Consider the following 18,558-nt stretch of genomic DNA (forward strand, 5'->3'; position numbering starts at 1 on the left):
CAGTGCTCTGTTGTTTCACCCGTCAGGCTATCACCTTAACTCTGACTAGACTCAGTACTCCGCTACCAAGCATCAGTGCACTTAAAGTTAATTGTTTGAGAATACTTGTAGAGGGCAAATCAGGTACTTGGTGTACCCTGTCGCTGAGAGGCTTTGGGTGTCTTGGGTCAAATTAATCACATATCCATCCATGGTGAGGCCTCGACTCTGAGCAATGTTGGATACCGCTCTGGGAAAAATCCAAAAGTCACAAGGGCCTCTTCCTAGAGTCACATAAGACTTAGAATTGCACACAATTTTCTTGTGTTTAGTAAAGACTAACTGAAACAAAAATAACACACACGCATGAGAATGCATCATCTTAGGTGAACAGTTCGCAGGTATAACGAAAATAGAATTATTAAAGAATGTTAACAGCCAGGTAGCATAATTTATCAGTTTGGATTTTGGTGTTTTGGGTCCCTTTGCTTTGAAAGACACTGGGCTGTATGATGGGTTTACAGGTTTTTAATCGTTGCATACCGTCTTTCTTTGTCCAAGTTTGAACAAACACCAGATTCCTGTACTTTCTGCTTAACATCGCTAAAGTCATTCCGAAGCAGAGTTTGCTTTTAAGTATTTCAAAAATGACTGGTCACAAGTGCCCAGTCCCAATGAATTGAATTGGAGAAAAGTACTCCTTAGAAAAACAATATTCATAACAAAATTAAGTAATAAGCAAACTGAAGTTTACTCATCAATGAGAATTGAATGAGGCTGGATGCACCCTAAAGTTAAGTGGTGTGGCCTAGGCAAAACAAATTCCAAAATTTTAATTTTGATAACCAGGCCTCTCTATTTGCTGTTGTGAATGATAACACTCAATAACCTACTTAAGCAATAGAAACACGAGGATTGCTGGTCTTTGTGTTTTTTTTTTCATAACTGAATACTCTGTCACTACAGTACTTTGTTGCATTTGCTTGCTGGAGTCTTTTAATGTAACTCTTTTTCCTTGTGTCCTGTGTAGGTGTTGGCCCACCTAGTAAAGGGATACTTCACCCTGGCACAGAATTATTTAATCGAGCTTGGAGAAGTAGCTTGCAAGTGTATGGAGGAGACCGATCCATCAATTCAGCTTCATGGTGCAAAGGTAACATTTATGAAAATTACATTGACATGAAATTTCAAATGATCGGATATAAAACATAGCATCCGGCATCTGATGCTTTTGAGAGGTCCTCTTCCTGAACCTCTGCTGTCCCATGCCACAGTGTCTGTACTGGACACTGCATACTTTGGTCTTGCTGTTGCTTCGTCTGCTTGTAATGCTTCTGTGGGGAGAGAGAGGGCACATTGTTAGGATAATTGTATGCTTTATTTGTTCTTTAATAGGTTTTAATATGCATTCTTTTGAGTGAGGGGTAGACGGCTTGACAGTGTGGGCTGTGATCCTAAAGACAACTGGTGTAATGCTAACATTTTATAAATCCTAATTATCAAGGTTACTTTCCACTCTGGATTGTACACTGATTTCTGAGGTTTGTAGGCCGCACTTAACACATTCAACTTGGATGGTCTTACATCTGACCAGAGTTTAGCTCCAAATGGGTTAGCAAAATCAATGGCATCTACTGCTGTTAGTATCAGAGGACTGCACATATGCACACAGAACCTGCTAAATACGTATATGCTGGGCATCATACTACAATACTCTGACCACCTCGCACATGTTTCTTCCATGAGCTGGTAGCGTATTGGTTACACTTTAATGCCCATTTACTTAAGAAGGCAGCTGGATAGCACACACTATCCATCTCTCCTCAACAAAAGTCCTATTTCCTTCATTCTCAATATCTGGCAGTCCTTCAAATCCAGTCCCACGATTTCAATGAGTGCATTGGGTCTTTTCGAACTTTGTGTCCAGTTTTTGCAATGGTTTTGGCAAGGTTACTGTATGACCCAGATAACTTTGCGGTCAAAGGGAGCCATCTGCTACTAGTTGTGACCCCAAGATGTCCTAAATGGGGATTTCTCCAGAGCTCACCCAGTGCTTCAACCACTGCCAATGTAGGTCAAGAACACATGTACCTCATTTATTTATCTATTAGACTACATAGCGACTTAGAAACCTCAGACACAAAAGAAACGGCAGTGGAAAGAGAAAGAAATGGAGGCTGCTTAGGAAAGAGTAAGTAAGAAAGTGAGTGTGAGTTAAAGCATTAGGGGCTGTCAACAAGTAGTGAAAGAAGAGAGAGCATCAGGAGGAGTTTAAGGAGGACAGAAGGAGAGGCTGGAGGATGAGGAGTCACAGTAAACCCAGGAGGTGAGAGCAAGAGGAGATATTGATATTTTATTTCTATCGCACTCGTACACAAGTGTTTCAGAGCGCGACAAGGCAAGGGAGGGTAACAGGGTAGAACAAAACAGCGATCTTACTAGGCCCAGTGACATTGAGAACGCACAAGTGCATGGTAGAGGGGGAGGGGAAAAGTGCATGGAAGGGGGAGAAGTGGAAAGTACGAAGCAGAGGAGAAACAGATAAATAATCATAATAAATAAATAAATAATAAAGGCAACAAACAGTGGTAGTGCAGTCAGCAATTTGCAAGTGCTAGGTTTAAGGCAGCAGACAGTGTAGGTCTGATAAGTGCAGGAAGAAAAAGTGAGGGCTGTATGGGTACAGATACAGACCCCAGTGCAAGGGGTGGCCCGGAGGCAGTGCAGGAGGGTGGCAGGGTGAGCAGGTACCTGGGCCCGGAGGACAGAGGGTGGCCAAGTGCACGGTGCCAAGAGAACAGATCAGCAGGGGAGAGGGGGAGCGAAAGCAGAAGAAAAGAGGAAGGTCTTGAGGTGCTTCCGGAACCGCAGATGGAGAAATATATATATTACTACAATCTCTAATCCCCTTTATACTTTCTTTGCTCAGCAAATATCCTTTTCCTCAAAATGTCTTATTTGTGGATGGGGCAATTTCCCAAGCAATGTGCATGGCCTCAATGCACGCTAGCTCTGCCCACCGGCAATTCCTGTCGGCCCCTTTTTATGCATGACCAGCAATTTAGCTGCCCTCTACACCTTTTTTCTTTTCTCCTGTCTTTACTTGGCTTAACACTTTACTTTACCCAGTTTGTCAGGCATAAACGTAAGCTTTTCAATTTGTATGTTGTGTGCGTGGCACTTCTCAGTGTGGGACCCATACTGTCTTTGTTTGAAGTGTTTGTGCCCAATCATCGATGGAACACGTGCAAGGCCTGCGGATCCGGAACATATGTGGTGGTTTGAGAAATCTCAGCATGCGGTAAGTGGTCCAGTGATTAGGGCACCTCCACACAGAGACTACTTTTCAGAAGTTGCCTGGTCTGGCAATGATTGGTCTGATCTTAGTTATCAGAGGCAACCTTGAGGTGCAAGTGGCTGTTAACAGCACTCACTGAGGACCCATATGGGTCTACCACAGGTGGTAACACATTGGGCTCACAGGAGATTTACTGAGAGCTGCACACCCCTCGCAGCTCCAACAAGAAGTCAATTACCCCCCACTGCTGGTACTGTGAAAAACCTGAGGGTATCCTCACTCCTACTCCCCCTGGATCCTCTACTCCGGTGGCCAGGGAAAGGCCATCGCTCTTTTATCCTGACTCTGGGGGTTGAGAAGCGAAGGAGAATCACCTGCGTGGAGGGTCCTTGGGGATTGGGGTGCCCACAGGTAAAACATGGTATCCCCCTTTCCCTGTTGAAGACCTCCCCTGGCCTTTATGGGTGTCAGGGCTGGCTGGAGTAGTAATCAGGAAGAGTATGTACATAGAATTGACATTGTGGGTGCCCAAGTCAAGATGGAGAGAAAGAAACTTAATCTGATTGGTTTAAGGAACAATAGTATGTTTGGTTTGTCTGATTGGTGGATAGGATAATGGGTTGGATTCTTGGGAGGTGAACAATATTCTAAACTGCCTTTCATCCAAAGTAATTCAGTGGCTGCTTGTACATTAGTTAAGCTCCTTAAGTGAGGCCTTTCATCCTGTCAGGGTCCGGCTTGACTGAATTCCACAGGAGCTGATGCTGGCCCCACAGACCCTCAAACTTACTGGAGTTAAATGAACTTAAAAGTCAAAGAAGAATATCTAAGGTTGTAAGGTGTTTTCAAGAGTCATTTTTCTTTAGGATATTAAAGAGACTGGAATGGCTAGTGACAATGGCTACTGTAAAACCTCTTCCCTTATTTCCTCACATTTTACCTCTGACAGTTCTGGGACGAGGAAGAGGTGACTAGGAGTGATGAACACTTAAAACTACCACTCTAGTACTTGGACGAAGAAGATGCCTGTAGAGTGCTTTAAAGGCCAGGCATGTCCCTGTAACTAGTCAGGCAAGCCCAACTGAGAATCCACACCTGCAGTCTGTCAAGTGGTTGCAGGTGTATAAAAAGAGAGCCAAAGAGTAGCAAAGAGAGCAACAGGGAGGCCTGTGTGGGAGAGACTAGCAGGGGATCCGAATATCGAGGCGGCAGCCGTGGTGGGACCGGAGAGGAAGCCAGGATGCTGGCCGGTGTCCTAGAAACCTGTGGAGCCTAAGGCGCGTCGGGCCGGTGTGGGAGCCTCTGCTGTCCAGAGAAAGCAACTGGAGCTGCGAGCAAAGGAAAAGGAAGAGGGGACGCTGTTTGCATCCGTGGAGGAGAGCAGAGCTGCCAGCGTGTGCTAGGAGGCACCATGAGTGCGAGCAGGGTTTGCAGGGACCGTCCGCTTGCCTGTGAAGCAGAAAAGAAGCCGTGTAGCCCGTGGAGTAGGAACACCGAGGACCGGTGAGTGGAAGGAGATGTCACCCAAAGCCGATGCGCTCCTCGGGGCTACGCATGAATACCGAAGTGCCGAATGACGCATACTGAATAAAAACTTCAAACAAAGCAAAGTTACACATGTTGAAAATCGAATTGAAGAAACTTTATGGGCAAAGCTAATGGCTGATGAAAAGCAAAAGGGAAAGTGTCCATTTGAAAGCAACCTATGGAAAAGAGCGCACATGTGACAGAGTGCAACATAAAGGTGTAGCATGAACAAGACCACCACCAACTGAACTTTATGAATAGATACAGTTCAGCAAGGCTAAAGACTGGCAAAAAGTGTGTGTCGCATTCTTTCAAAGCCAAGAGGCTAACCAGGAGAGTGTAAAGTTGCACGTAGAGCCAAGAGTCGACAAGGAGAAACTGAGTGAATATGAATCTGTGCACAGGGGCAAGTACAGAAGAACCTGTGTGGGCTGATGATCCCAGGGTTCCGGGTTGCATGACCTGTGATGGGTAGACCATGTGGTCCAACAACTGCGCCTAGACCAGTGATCCCTAAACTGTGGAAGTCAAAGACATTGGGCCTCATAAGTTTGCCGGTCCAGTAACAACGGTACCGGTAAGCTTGCCAGTACCGTTGTTACCGGACCGGCAATCTACGAGGTCTGCAAGCGGGTGCTGTCAGGTACTGTCAGGATACAGTGACATATTCTGAATTACATTAGGTCTGGGGAAAATTAGTATAGAAAGGTTTTTTGAAGTTATTATGAGTTTAATTTTAAAACAGCCAATTTTGCCCTTAACATTCATTGCAGTCTATGGAGAATGCCCCAAGCCAAGATGGAGGTCCTCAGTCTAAGTTCTGATTGGCTGGTGATTGTTTATAGGGAAGGCAGTGAACATTCTAAACTGCCTTTCATCGTCTTTGCCCAGCTGAGAGGTCGTGTATTAAGCTGCTCCTGCTTAACTTGTTCAGGGGTTTCAAGTTTCAAGCGGTCGAGCGGCTTATTTGGAAAGAGTTAACAGGAATCTTGCGGAGATTCATTTTGTCACTGAACAGGAGTAAGAAGATTTCGAGTTATCCAAGAAAACAAGTTTCAAAGACTCTTCACAAGATAAGTCCTTTTAAAATTCAAGACTCTTTCTATAATGACATTGTAGAAGATTTAATCTGCTTTTCAAGTTCATATGAAAAAGATTTACTAAAAACTATATTGCTGCCGTATGTTTTGGCTTTGCTACGCTACGTTTTCTATCAAGCGCGTGGTTTTTCCGTTATTAGAAGCCAGCGCGTGAGAGTCTTCGCTTGAGTATCTAGCGCGAGCTCTTTGGTGTCGCGCGATACTATAGTGCGTGAATTTTTCTACTCGCGGTTGATTTTCCGTGCGTGTGCATCTTTTAGCGCGTGTGGATTTTTACCCGCGGTTTGTCTTCAGCGCGTGTGCGTGTATTCGCCTCTTGGACTAAGCGCGTGTGGATTTTTAACCGCGGTTTGTCTTCAGCGCGTGTGCGTGTATTCGCCTCTTGGACTAAGCGCGTGTGGATTTTTTTCCCGCGGTTTTGTCTTCAGCGCGTCTGCGTGTGTTCGTCTCTTGGACTAAGCGCGTGTGGATTTTTACCCGCGGTTTGTCTTCAGCGCGTGTGCGTGTGTTCGCCTCTTGGACTAAGCGCGTGTGGATATTCCCCGCAGTTGGATTTCAGCGCTTGTGCGTGTTTTTCGTTTATCGCGTGTGGATTTTTTCCCGCGGTTTCGAGTTTACTCGCTCTTTGGATTAGCGCGTGTGGTTTTTCCTGCGGTTAATCTTCAGCGCTTCAACAATCTTCACTCAGTTTGGATCCCTATGCGAGTTCAAGAAATTTCCACGTGATATTTTAGACGCAAGTTTCAAGAACTGTTATTTAAGTAAAGAGACTCTAAACAAAAAGATTAAAAAGAAGAAATATGAATACTTTCCAGATAAACTAGAACTTCCATTTACTTTTAATGAACTTAAGACTTTGTTCAAGCTTCTTGAGTTTAAAGAAGATACCCGCAAAGTTAATTTCACATTCATGGACCTACTAAAGAAGGCTGAATGATTGTTGAGATTCAAGTCAACTAGTAAGGAAGTCTAGTCAGCTTATCACTTCTCTGGGCATTTAGTAGAGAAGTTCCAGGTATGGTTTTTACTTTATTTGGTAAAGGATATTAATACTTAAGGTTAGTATAGTACCCCATGAATAACAAGGTGTATTATATGTTTATGTTTTACTACAGGTGAAGAACCAGCTAGTCTTAGCTTCCAGCCTGGTGTTTGTTAATTTGTCCCTTCCCCCTTTCCCCTGGAAGTGAGGTAAACTGAGCAGTTAATTGTATCAGCTCAGAGTGCCACATTTTGGGTGGATTGTCGGGGGCTCAGCAGCTTCTGCAGACACCAGGATCTCAGCCTGACAGTGCCTTTTCGCCCCACCAGGTCTGATCTGGCGGGCAGAACTCCACCTGCTCGCAGACCATGTCGGATGCACCGGCACCATTCATTAATGGTGCTTGTGCATCCGACCGCCCCATTCCCATTGAGTACAATGGGACACAAATGGGGATGGGGAGTAATATTTTCCAGTGCCCGTGAATGGGCAATTTTTAGCCCCGCTAATTGCCCATTCTCAGGCACCAGAAAAAAAATGACTCTGGTAGGCACCGCTGCCGCTGGACTCATGAGGCCCATTGTGAAATAAATCAAGGAGCATTGTGAGTGAACTGGCAAGACGAGCCAGAAGGAGGGTCAAGTGGACCTAGATTTATGTTGAACTTTGAAAGATTCAAACCAGTACAAGTTGGGACTTTGAGATCTTGGGGAAAGGAACCCTAAGAATTGATGAACTATATTGCCTTGAACTTGGGAAGGGTAATCTTGCGACTACTTTAATATACAAGTGGTTTCTCATCCTTCGTTCAACTTAGTTTCCCATTTGCTTTCAGTTCATTGTTTAATATTCAGCATGTTTGTTCTTTTCATTCAATTTGGTATTAAATGTTAGCAATTGTGCGGTTTCATGCAGTTTAATATTCAAAACGAATAGTCCTGCATTTCCTTTCACTTCAGTATTTAATGTGTAGGTTTTGCTTTTCTTATTCGGTTCGATATTCAATCAATGCAGCTTAGCTAATTTCATTCAAATCGGTATTCAATAAGTGCATCTTTGCTTTACTTTCACGGACCATCTCTATATTCTCAATCCCTTGGGGTGCCGGGATGGTTCCAGTGACCCAGACACTTACCAGGACCCAGCAGCGCCTCTTGACGGTTTCTCAACAAGCGGGAAAGCCTGTTCGCCGGGTGCTTCATTAAGCACATGCCAGCTCCTGTGTGCAGCTCTGCCTCCGCTCCACGGCAGCGCCTCCTCCCGCCTTGCCTTCCGAGGGTTCTCTGTCCTGCACCGTCCTACTAGCAGGACTCCCGGGATCTTGGTCGGCGTCTTGGCTTCTCGCACTCCCGCATGGCTCCTTCTGCTGCATCTTTCTCTTGCCCTGATGCTCTCATGTGCTTCTGCATTCCAGTTCTTACACACCTGTGCTCCTTTAATGGGCTGCAGGTGTATTCCATGAATTAATGCTGCCTGACTCTGATTACAAGGACATGCCTGACCTTCATGCATCTTCTTCGTGCCAGTACCAAAGTGGTGAGAGTAAGTGGTGCCTATTACTCTGTTACTTCTTCCTTGTCTCAGTACTTGAGTGGGGAAAGTATGTAATGTTCATAACTCTGTTTCTTCCTCGTCTCAGTACTGTTGGGTACCCCAAGAGTGGAATAAAGGGGGAATTGCCTTATAATGACCCATAAAGGTGCGGGGAGGGTTTGGTAAGTGGTGGGACCTGAATAAAGGGGATACTGTGTTTTGTCCCAAGGTACCTCATCCTCAATCCTTCTCCTCCTCTTTCTAATACATCTGGAGTGATGACATCTTCTGTCCTTAGAGACAAGGGAACATGGTGAAAATTATCCCATAACCCTGTCTGGGATAGGGGTTCCCTCCTGAAAGCGGGATGTGGAATACTGTGTCTTATCTAACGGCATCCCACCCCCAATACCCCCGGACCCTACATCCAGGTCATCTTCCCTCGCTTGTCCACCCCCAGGGGCAGGATCCAAAATTGATGGCCTTTTCCTGGCCACCTGCATAGAGGATCCAAGTGGAGTAGATGTGAAAATACCCTCAGGTTTCTCACAGCTGTCTGACACCAGGCTTCACCCACGATCTGGACACAGCAGCTAAGGGGATGCACATCTCTGTGCCAGTGCACATCTCAGCCTGGTTACACCCCACGTATATTGTCAGAAGGCATACAGAACAAAAGTATTGCTCTTCCATTTAAAGGTGCTGAATTGTTTCACAACTCGACGGATGATGAGAAAGACCTCTACCCTAACTGCCAAATCGCTGTGGATCCTGAACAAGGCCACCCAGAAACTGTTTCAAGCTACGGCCTCTAGTCAGGATTTCAGATTGGGGACCTCTGGTGGCTTCAGGCGCTTCCTAGAGAGAATCTGATTTTCCCCTGAGTGTTTCCAGGAGGAAGCAAAGGACTGGCACCAAGACCATCTAAAGGCAATCCTCCGTTACGATGTACATGTGGAAGAGAAATAAAAATGAGTTTGGCTTCTGGGCCCACATTCTCCATTCGGAGGAAGGATCTTGAAGTTTGGAGCAGATTGGTCTTGGATTTCAGAGGATTCCCTGGTCAGGATTGTAGTCACAAGAGGCTGCAGGGTGGCCCTTCCATCTCTTCCCCCTTCTCCATTAAAACAGGCGTTGCCCTCTGTGGTACAGGTGGAAGTACAGAAACTATTGGGCATGAGAACCGTGGAGCCAGTTTCCCCCGTCCGAATGGGGCCTGGTTTTTTATTCCAAGATGTTTACAGTTCTAAAGAAAAATTAGGCAGGTATGTGCACCAGTCTCGACCGGTCTCATCCATGCTTTCTCGTGCCTAGAAAGTCAAGATTGCCATGCCAGCGCAAGTTCTGTCCTTTCTGACTGTCAGGTACTGTTCTTGAAGTTCCTCGGGAGCTGCTGATCCACACAGACGCACAAAAGTATTGCACTCTCCACTAAACTGAAAACACCCCTGAGGGAAAGGGGAAGTGGATAAAATAACAAACTCAGATACTGGATCCTCCGCTTGGAAAGGATATCTGCAGGAACGAAAAAGAACAAACAAATGAGTGTATCAACATACCCCAAGCATATTCCTTCGCTCTCTCCATCGCAAACCCTCTGGAGAGAGACTATACCTGAGATTCCTCTGCTAAAAGTTCAGGAAAGTTTCCTTTTGTGAAAGTTCAAAAGAATCTACCAACTGCTGCGTGACTTGACTGCAGAATCTCCAACGGAAAAGGATGTTTGCAAAGTTCTCCCAAACTGTCTCCAGAACTCTCTCGATGCCTTGATTGCTAAACCTCTGCATCAAGGACTTTTGCTCTGCTTACTTGAGGAATTATGCAGCTGAAACTGTAGCTACTCAAAGGAAAGTCTAACTTCCAGCCTGTAACCTAACTTCTTTTTATTTGCTCAAGTTAAAAGGCCCGAAAAGACATTGACCCGTATTCTTGTCTTGAAAATAACCTCTTAAGTGGGTAATAATGAACTTCTTACATTGGAACAAACTCCTACTTGCACATGCACATCCTACAGTTGATAAGTTAATATTTATTTATCCAGAATAACTGAGGAAAGAAACACGGTTTAGAAATGTTTATTTTCGGTTACTGCGCTATCCTGTTTCCAACATTGGAAACTTCTAGTTTGCTGCACAGTTTACGCAGCACGGCTCCTGTACTTTCCCTATGGAAGCCACGCAGAAAGCGCTGCTTGGCTGACCTCTACAGATGCTATCGAAGCGGCCAGTGCTGACTCACGGTCGTTCCTTGACCGACCGTCGGGATTCTAGTGCCTACTGGCAAACAGCCTCTTCCTTCAACAAAAACTGGAAATGGCGAGCGTGACACCGGGGTTATTCTAGCTTCTCCATGGAGTGAAAAGAAATTAACAAGCTGGATGGGGAAACCAACACGGCACGTTAACTATGTATATTTAGTTTTCCTGCAGCTACTGAATTTCCCTAGTTACGTTAACTGCGCAGAAGGATTTGATTGAAGAGTTACTGGCACACGCACAGCAGAAAGTTAAAGCTTGTCTTGACTTGAGATGACACATCCACAGCTAATCTAACGTTGCTTTACAGATCTAAAACTTTCTTGAAGGAGATTACTAATCCTTAACTCGATTTACACTTTTTTGCTGCAATTTTAAACTGGAAATTAGTTTCTTTACTTGCTTCAGAACAAACTTCGCTTAACGTTGAAGTTATTCCTGCAAACTCTGAGTGAAGTCTTGTTCTTCTTTCTTCTTAAAAACAAAGTTCTTCTTCCAAGGTAAGTTCTGAGGGCCTAAAGACTGGAGCTCAAACAAAACAGGACCAACTCTAAGAACAAATCACAATGAAAGGCAGTTTAGAATGCCCAGCCCAGTCTTTTGTTTAACCTTAATCCAATTAGGAGTCCTGTTTCCTCGCTCCATTTGGCAAGGGAAGACCCCAGCCTACTGAATGATTCAAGTCAAGGCCCCACACAATCTTTGAGCAAATGTTAAAGAACTTAATTACAGTGTGACCCTAGTGTGTAAGAAAACTATTTTCTGATGTTTGTTAATCTGCTTAGAATCACATGCTGTGCATAGGTCCGACATCCAGTGGTCACTGCGGAGTATTGCATTTTGTTTTTCGTAGTCGAAAAGGGGACGTCGACAAGGCGTGTCTGTAACACTATCCCTATAGTGACGGCGTTGTACCCACAATCCCTCACGCGTCGAGGTCCCTCAGATTGTTTTTTTCCGCCCAGCTTATGGTCGCCTTACGCGGAGCTCCTAGAGAGAGATTGCAAAACACTTACTACGGACCTCGGTCCTTAATTTATACTTATTGTTAAAGATCCCTCCCCTCGACGTTAGCTGTGAAGCTGTTTCTCCGCCGAGCAAGTTTTCGACGGAGGGGAAGAGACGGAGGAGATCCTTCGGCGCTGCCGAACACGTGGCCAGGCCTCGCCGGCCAACATACAGTAGGGAGAGTGGGGGTTCAAACTTTTATCTTCTCGTCGAGAATGTCTTTCTTTCTCCCCTATCTTTCCCTTGGGGTTGTTATCACCAGTTTTTATTGTCTCAGCTATGGAGAGGACACCTTTTAAGTTTTGCCCACGCTGTAGGGGCAAATACACTTGGAAGGACAAACACAAGCTCTGTAATCGTTGCTTGCCCCTCGATCATAAAGAGGACGGCTGCGCGGCCTGTAAGCTCTTGAAACCAAGAACTCTTAAAGAACGGAAAGTTAAGAGGTGGGCGGACTACGCTATGTCGAAGTCAGTTTCCTCACCCGCCGCCGCTGTTACAGAAAGTGACGAGGAGGGTGATAACTCGACGTCCGTTACGGAAGTCATTAACCCCCAGAAGGAGCGCTCGCGCTCCTCGACGTCCGTCCCCGGCCCCGACGGGCTCGGCTCACGCCCTGCTTATGGGGATGAACACCCCGGCGACAAGGACGCACACAGACCCCATAGGCCTAAGCACACAACCCACGGCTCTTCTTCGTCGAGGACGAAGGATCCATCAGCGCCGAAGCGGATGCAGGGCACTCCGGCGTCTACCTCAGACCGTAAGGGTCTCAAGCCCCACCCGCAAACGCAGCCGCGACCAGCGATTGGGCTTTTTTATCTAATACGGGCGCTACCTCAAAAACATCGGACGTAACGCTCCATAGAGCGGCCGTCGAGAAACAACGCGTAACGCAGGCAACGTCGACTCCAGAACCCTCTACTGACGAACTCGTTGTCGAGAGCCTGGCGAGAATTGTTTCCGAAGACAAACGTAAGCGGACGACGAAACAGACGTCGAATACCGCACCAAAAGATCTAGAAACGCCGAAAAAGCACAAGAGTAGCCAGGAACTGCCCCCTTCATCTAAGGGCACTTCTGAACTACCGGAGGGCTTTTCTGAGGGCGACGGAAACCTTTCGTCGACGTTGTGGGAGCGTTCTAAGCGTTTGGAAGGTGAAAACACTGATTTCCCCCCTCTAGACTATTCAGGGATTCCCCATGAGACCCTTGAAAGACTCCATTCTTGTATGGAGAAAATGGAAAGGTTTTTGGGTAGCCAAAACCCACCCACACCCAAAAGACCAAGAGAATGGACCCAGGATGACCCTAGGGTCAAGATTCCTAGGCTGTTTCCCCCTTCTACAGACGCATATGACCTCACTGAAGAGGAGCAATACCTCCAGGAAGATGAGGAGTGTTTGGGTGGAGAGGAAGAACATGAGGAAGAGGGGTTTGAAGAAGACCCTTACACTAGTGCAGGAGCTTTTGAAGAAGATACAGCTACATCACAGCCCTGGCAATCCCCATCAGTGCAGCCTTGGCAATCCCCATCAGTGCACTCAGATCCGGATGCCTTTCACCCTTCTCCTCCCAAGGACTCACCTATTGGAAACACCTCCCCCATAGATGACCAGCCTTCACTTAATGCACTATTGCGCAAGGCAGCAGCGCATTTTGAAATAGACACAGGGGAGAGACTTCCGGACATAGACTTTGTAGAAAAAGTTATTAAAGAAAAAGCCCCGGTTAGTCAGTCTATTCCGCTCCTGGCTTCTATAAGGAGAAGAATAACTCCTTCCCTTTCCAATCCGGCCTTAGTCAGAGGGGTCAACCCTCGGATAGAAAAGCTCTTCAGCCCTTCGTCCCCTGACCCGTTGTACATCAGGGGACATTCTATTCCAGACTCACTTGTAGTTACTAATACAAGAAAAAGAGCGGGGGTACCACTATCCACTAGTGAGGCACCACCTGACAAAGAGGGCAAGAAGCTCTATGCACTTGGGAAGAGAATCACGACCTCTGCCGCCTTCTCAACTAGGATTGCAAATAACAATTCCCTACTGGCTAGCTACGCAGATGCACAGTGGAGCAAGCTGCGCAGCGAAGCAGAGGATGCTCCAGAACCCCTGCGTTCACGCCTGCTAGCTATAATCTCAGAGGGAACTCTTGTAAACCAGGGCATCGTAAAGAACTCCTTAGATGCCGCAGAGACGGCTGGCTGTTCCCTGGTTCAGGGAATACTTCTCAAACGCCATGTCTGGCTGCGCAATTCGGGATTTAAGCCGGAAACCCAGGCTTCCCTGATAAATAAGCCCATAGAACAAACACATCTGTTTGGGAAAGCAGTTGATGAGGCCCTAGAACATGCGAAGAAAGAGTTTGATACCATCCAGACTCTTGACCAAATTTCTAGGCCATCTAACGGACGCAGCTATGGCAATAGACGCTCCTTTCGTGGCCAACGCCAGCAGCAAAGCCAACAGCAATTTTACTCTGCTACCAACTGGCCCTCTAACCAAAGCACCCAGTTCAGTCAAAGAGGCCAACGTCGTGGCAAAGGAAGAGGTCGCGGCTCCAGCCCCAAAGGTCCCACGCCCAATACCAACAAATGACCCGAAGATTCGGGTCCCCTCCCATGCATCACCGGTCGGGGGCCGGCTAACATCGTTCCTTTCAGCATGGGAGGGAATAACGTCAGACCGCTGGGTATTATCCACCATAGCCCAAGGATACTGCATCGAATTCAACGGTCCCCCGAAATACAGACCCCCAGGGAACCGACGCATGACACCGGAACACCTCACTATTCTTCAAGAAGTAGAAGAGCTACTGAAAAAAGAAGCTATAGAGGCTGTCCCCCTATCTCAGGTAACAAAAGGTATTTATTCAGTGTACTTCCTTGTACCCAAAAAGGATTTAACCATGCGCCCTGTATTAGATCTGCGCCCAGCGAACAAGTTTGTCAAACCCCAAAAGTTTCGTATGGTGACCTTGCAGGAAGTGATCCCACTGTTATCACAGGGGGATTACATGACAACACTAGACATGAAAGATGCATACTTTCATATTTTAATGTTGCCAGCGCACAGAAAATACCTCGGGTTCAAGATAGAGAACAAACACTACCAGTTCAGAGTACTACCCTTCGGGATAGCATCTGCACCAAGGGTATTCACGAAAGTACTGGCAGTGGCAGCGGCCCACCTGCGCAGGTTATCCATTCCGGTATACCCTTACCTCGACGACTGGCTCATAACAGGGGATTCTTACGAAACATGCTTCTCCAATACCCAAAAGACCGTAGACCTTTTGTCCCAACTGGGCTTCTCCATCAACGAAAAGAAGTCCAGCTTAGACCCCAGCCAAATCAAACAATTCCTAGGGGCTCTAATTCAAACAAAGGACAGCCTCGTCTTCCCCTCCAACGAGAGGGTCCAAAACATGCTGTTTCAGATCCCCTATTATGTGGCAGGTCGAGAGGTGACGGTACGCAAAGCAATGCGCTTGCTAGGGATGATGGCGTCATGTATTTATTTGGTACCTCACGCGCGCTTGCGCATGCGCCCAATGCAAGAGTGGCTTTACAGCCAGTGGCGTCAGGCCAGCGGACAATGGGACGATCTAGTGGTGGTCTCGCAGGCCTTGGTTCTCTCGCTACGGTGGTGGACAAAGGAAAACCTGTTATTAGGGAAAACTTTTGCCACACCCGCAGTGGAAGCCACTCTAACCACAGACGCATCCCTTACAGGATGGGGGGCTCACCTATCCCATCAGACTGCTCAGAGTTTGGACTCCGAGCTTAGCATCCAAGCATATAAACCTGCTGGAACTGCTAGCGGTGTTCAAAGCACTGAAAGCCTTTCAGAAACACCTACAAGGAAAGACAGTGATGGTCCTCACAAACAGCACCACAGCCATGTACTACCTCAACAAGCAAGGGGGCACTCACTCTCCAGGACTGTCCAAGCTGTCCCAGAATATATGGAAGTGGGCTCTCAAACACAACATGTTCCTACTATCACAACATGTACCAGGGGAACTCAATCTGCTAGCAGACAAACTCAGCAGAGACTTCCCCCTGCCCAGAGAGTGCGAATGGCAATTGCACGAAGACATCGTCTTAGACGTCTTCACGCAATGGGGATTCCCGGAAATAGACCTGTTCGCAACCCTGGAGAACTCACAATGCCAAAGTTACGCCTCCAGGTACCCCCAGAACCAGTCCAAAGGGAACAGTCTGTCGATTCAATGGTCAGGGAAATTTGTTTACGCCTTTCCCCCGACTCCCCTCCTCAACAAAGTGGTGCACAAGATGCACCAGGAGCAGGTTACCATGATACTAGTGGCCCCAATGTGGGCCCGGCAGCCATGGTTCGCTCACTTGATGGAGATGTCCCTATCCCTCCCAATGAAACTTCCCTGCCCGTACAACATGCTGTCACAAGACAAGGGCAGGACACTGCATCCATGCCCTCAGACCATGAACTTAGCAGCCTGGCTCCTGAGATCATAGAATTTGGACATTTACATCTCCCACAGAGATGTATGGACATCCTCAGGGAAGCCAGAAAACCTAATACTCGCCACTGCTATTCTAGCAAGTGGAAAAGATTTGTCATCTGGTGTAGAGGTAAGAACATCAACCCTGTTGACTGCTCTGCCACTAACATTATTCTGTACTTGACCCATTTGCTGGATTCAGGTCTAGTGTTTAATTCCATTAAAGTCCACCTTGCGGCACTTTCTGCATACACCACTTCCCAACTTAAAGTGTCGTGGTGGAAGATACCAGTTATCAAGGCCTTCATGGAGGGGGTAAAGAGAATACACCCTCCGATAGCTAACCCAGCTCCCGGATGGGACTTAAACGTGGTACTTTCTAGATTCATGGGCACCCCTTTCGAACCCATGCACAAGGCAACTCTTAAATATCTCACTCTTAAGACTGCTTTCCTAATAGCTATCACCTCCATTAGGAGAGTAAGTGAACTACAGGCTCTTTCTGTACTAGACCCCTTCGTAACAGTTCACAAGGATAAGGTGGTTCTACGCACACACCCAAGGTTTGCACCAAAATTCATCTCGAAATTTCATGTAAACCAGTCTATAGAACTACCAACGTTCTTTCAAAACCCTTGCAGCTTGGGAGAAAAAAGTCTGCATACACTAGATGTACGCAGAGCTGTCATGTTCTACATGGAAAGAACCAGACCACTGAGAAGGACTAATCAGTTCTTTGTCTCTGTGGCAGCAGGAAGAGAAGGAGATGCAGTTTCAAAGTCCACTATATCTAGATGGATTGTTCAATGCATCACTCTCTGTTACACTCTTGCTAAGAGAGAACTACCCTTCAAGCCAAGAGCACATTCCACTCGAGGCACTGGGGCTTCCATAGCGTTCATTGCAAATGTTCCCCTTGAGTCCATCTGCAAAGTGGCTACCTGGAGTTCTGTGCACACCTTTACAAAACACTACTGTCTAGATGCACACTCTAGATCTGACTCCCAGGTGGGACAGGCAGTATTAAGACATCTTTTCTCTACTGTTCCTTCTCATAACCCACCGCCAACTCCGGGTACTGCTCGCTAGTCTATGCACAGCATGTGATTCTAAGCAGATTAACAAACATCAGAAGACAATGCATTACTTACCGTAAAAGCATTTCTGATGGTTGTATCTGCTTAGATTCACATGCGCCCACCCTTCCTCCCCGCTCGGATGGAAGGAACATAGACATCCTTTTCTATATTTCTCTCTTTTCTGTACTCACTCACGTCTAGAAGGCTCCCTCAGGGCCGCAAAATACAAACAGAGGGACCTCGACGCGTGAGGGATTGTGGGTACAACGCACGTCACTATAGGGATAGTGTTACAGACACGCCTTGTCGACGTCCCCTTTTCGACTACGAAAAACAAAATGCAATACTCCGCAGTGACCACTGGATGTCGGACCTATGCACAGCATGTGAATCTAAGCAGATACAACCATCAGAAATGCTTTTACGGTAAGTAATGCATTGTCATTCAATGTATGTATTCCAAACTATTATGCATTGTGGTGTATGCATGCAAACTATAATACATGGTGTCGCCCAGGGAACCCGATACTGACTCAGGGATTGGTTTTGTGCAGTGGACCTGAAGGATGCATGCTTGCAGGTTCATACATGGCCTCTCCACAGGAAATGTACTACTCCTGTTACTGGTCGATATGTACTTTCAATACAGGGTAGTTGGTGCCAGTTGGTCTCAATGTAGCTCCGAAAGTATTTAGGAAACTGACGTCAGTCAATTGGGCCCATCTGAGGTTTCGGGATATAGACATATACTCGTATCTGGACGACAGACTGTGCCGAGCAGCTTCTGTCAAGGAAGCCTCAGCAGCCCTGCAACAACTAAATCATCTATTTGCTTTGGGCCGATCTGTGAATGCAAAGAAATCTCAGATAACTCCAGCTCAGGTTATGTTTCATAGGCTTCCTTTGGGACTTCCAACTGAGCCATGGTATTCCCAACCATGAAGAGGGTGAAAGGCATTGTCAGATGGTCCAGCAATCTCATGAAATGCCTCATCATGTGGTGTGGTGGTTTCAGTGCCTGATGGGGATGATGGCGTTGGGCGTTAAAGCAGTACCCTTAGTCATGTTACAAATTAGACCTCTGTAATTAGATACTAGGGGCAAGTGACCAGTCCATCCAATTTACAATCCTGGAAGCACTGTGCTAGGACCTCCATTGGTGGAACTGCTAAGACAGCCTTACGAAGACGGGTACCCTTTTCATTTCTGTTTCAAATGGAGATCATGACAGATGAATAGTCCTTTGCATGTAGGCAGTGGACATTTGTAGTGGGCTCGCTGTCGTGGGGTGTCCCTCAGAGGGGCCTACCACA

The 18,558-nt window shown here is 46.7% G+C and overlaps 1 protein-coding gene across 3 annotated transcripts in view; it reads left to right on the plus strand.

The window, feature by feature from the left end:
* HEATR6 (HEAT repeat containing 6) overlaps positions 1–18,558 on the plus strand; it is a 1,218,923-nt gene that overhangs the window by 600,235 nt on the left and 600,130 nt on the right. For all 3 annotated transcript variants that reach the window (XM_069614663.1, XM_069614664.1, XM_069614665.1), the window contains one exon: positions 1,010–1,132. In XM_069614663.1, coding sequence (XP_069470764.1) covers positions 1,010–1,132 — 123 coding nt within the window. The remainder of the gene's footprint in view (positions 1–1,009; positions 1,133–18,558) is intronic.

Source organism: Ambystoma mexicanum, chromosome 9 (genome assembly GCF_040938575.1).
Source record: "Ambystoma mexicanum isolate Mex_15411 chromosome 9, UKY_AmexF1_1, whole genome shotgun sequence".
Lineage (NCBI taxonomy): Eukaryota > Metazoa > Chordata > Amphibia > Caudata > Ambystomatidae > Ambystoma > Ambystoma mexicanum.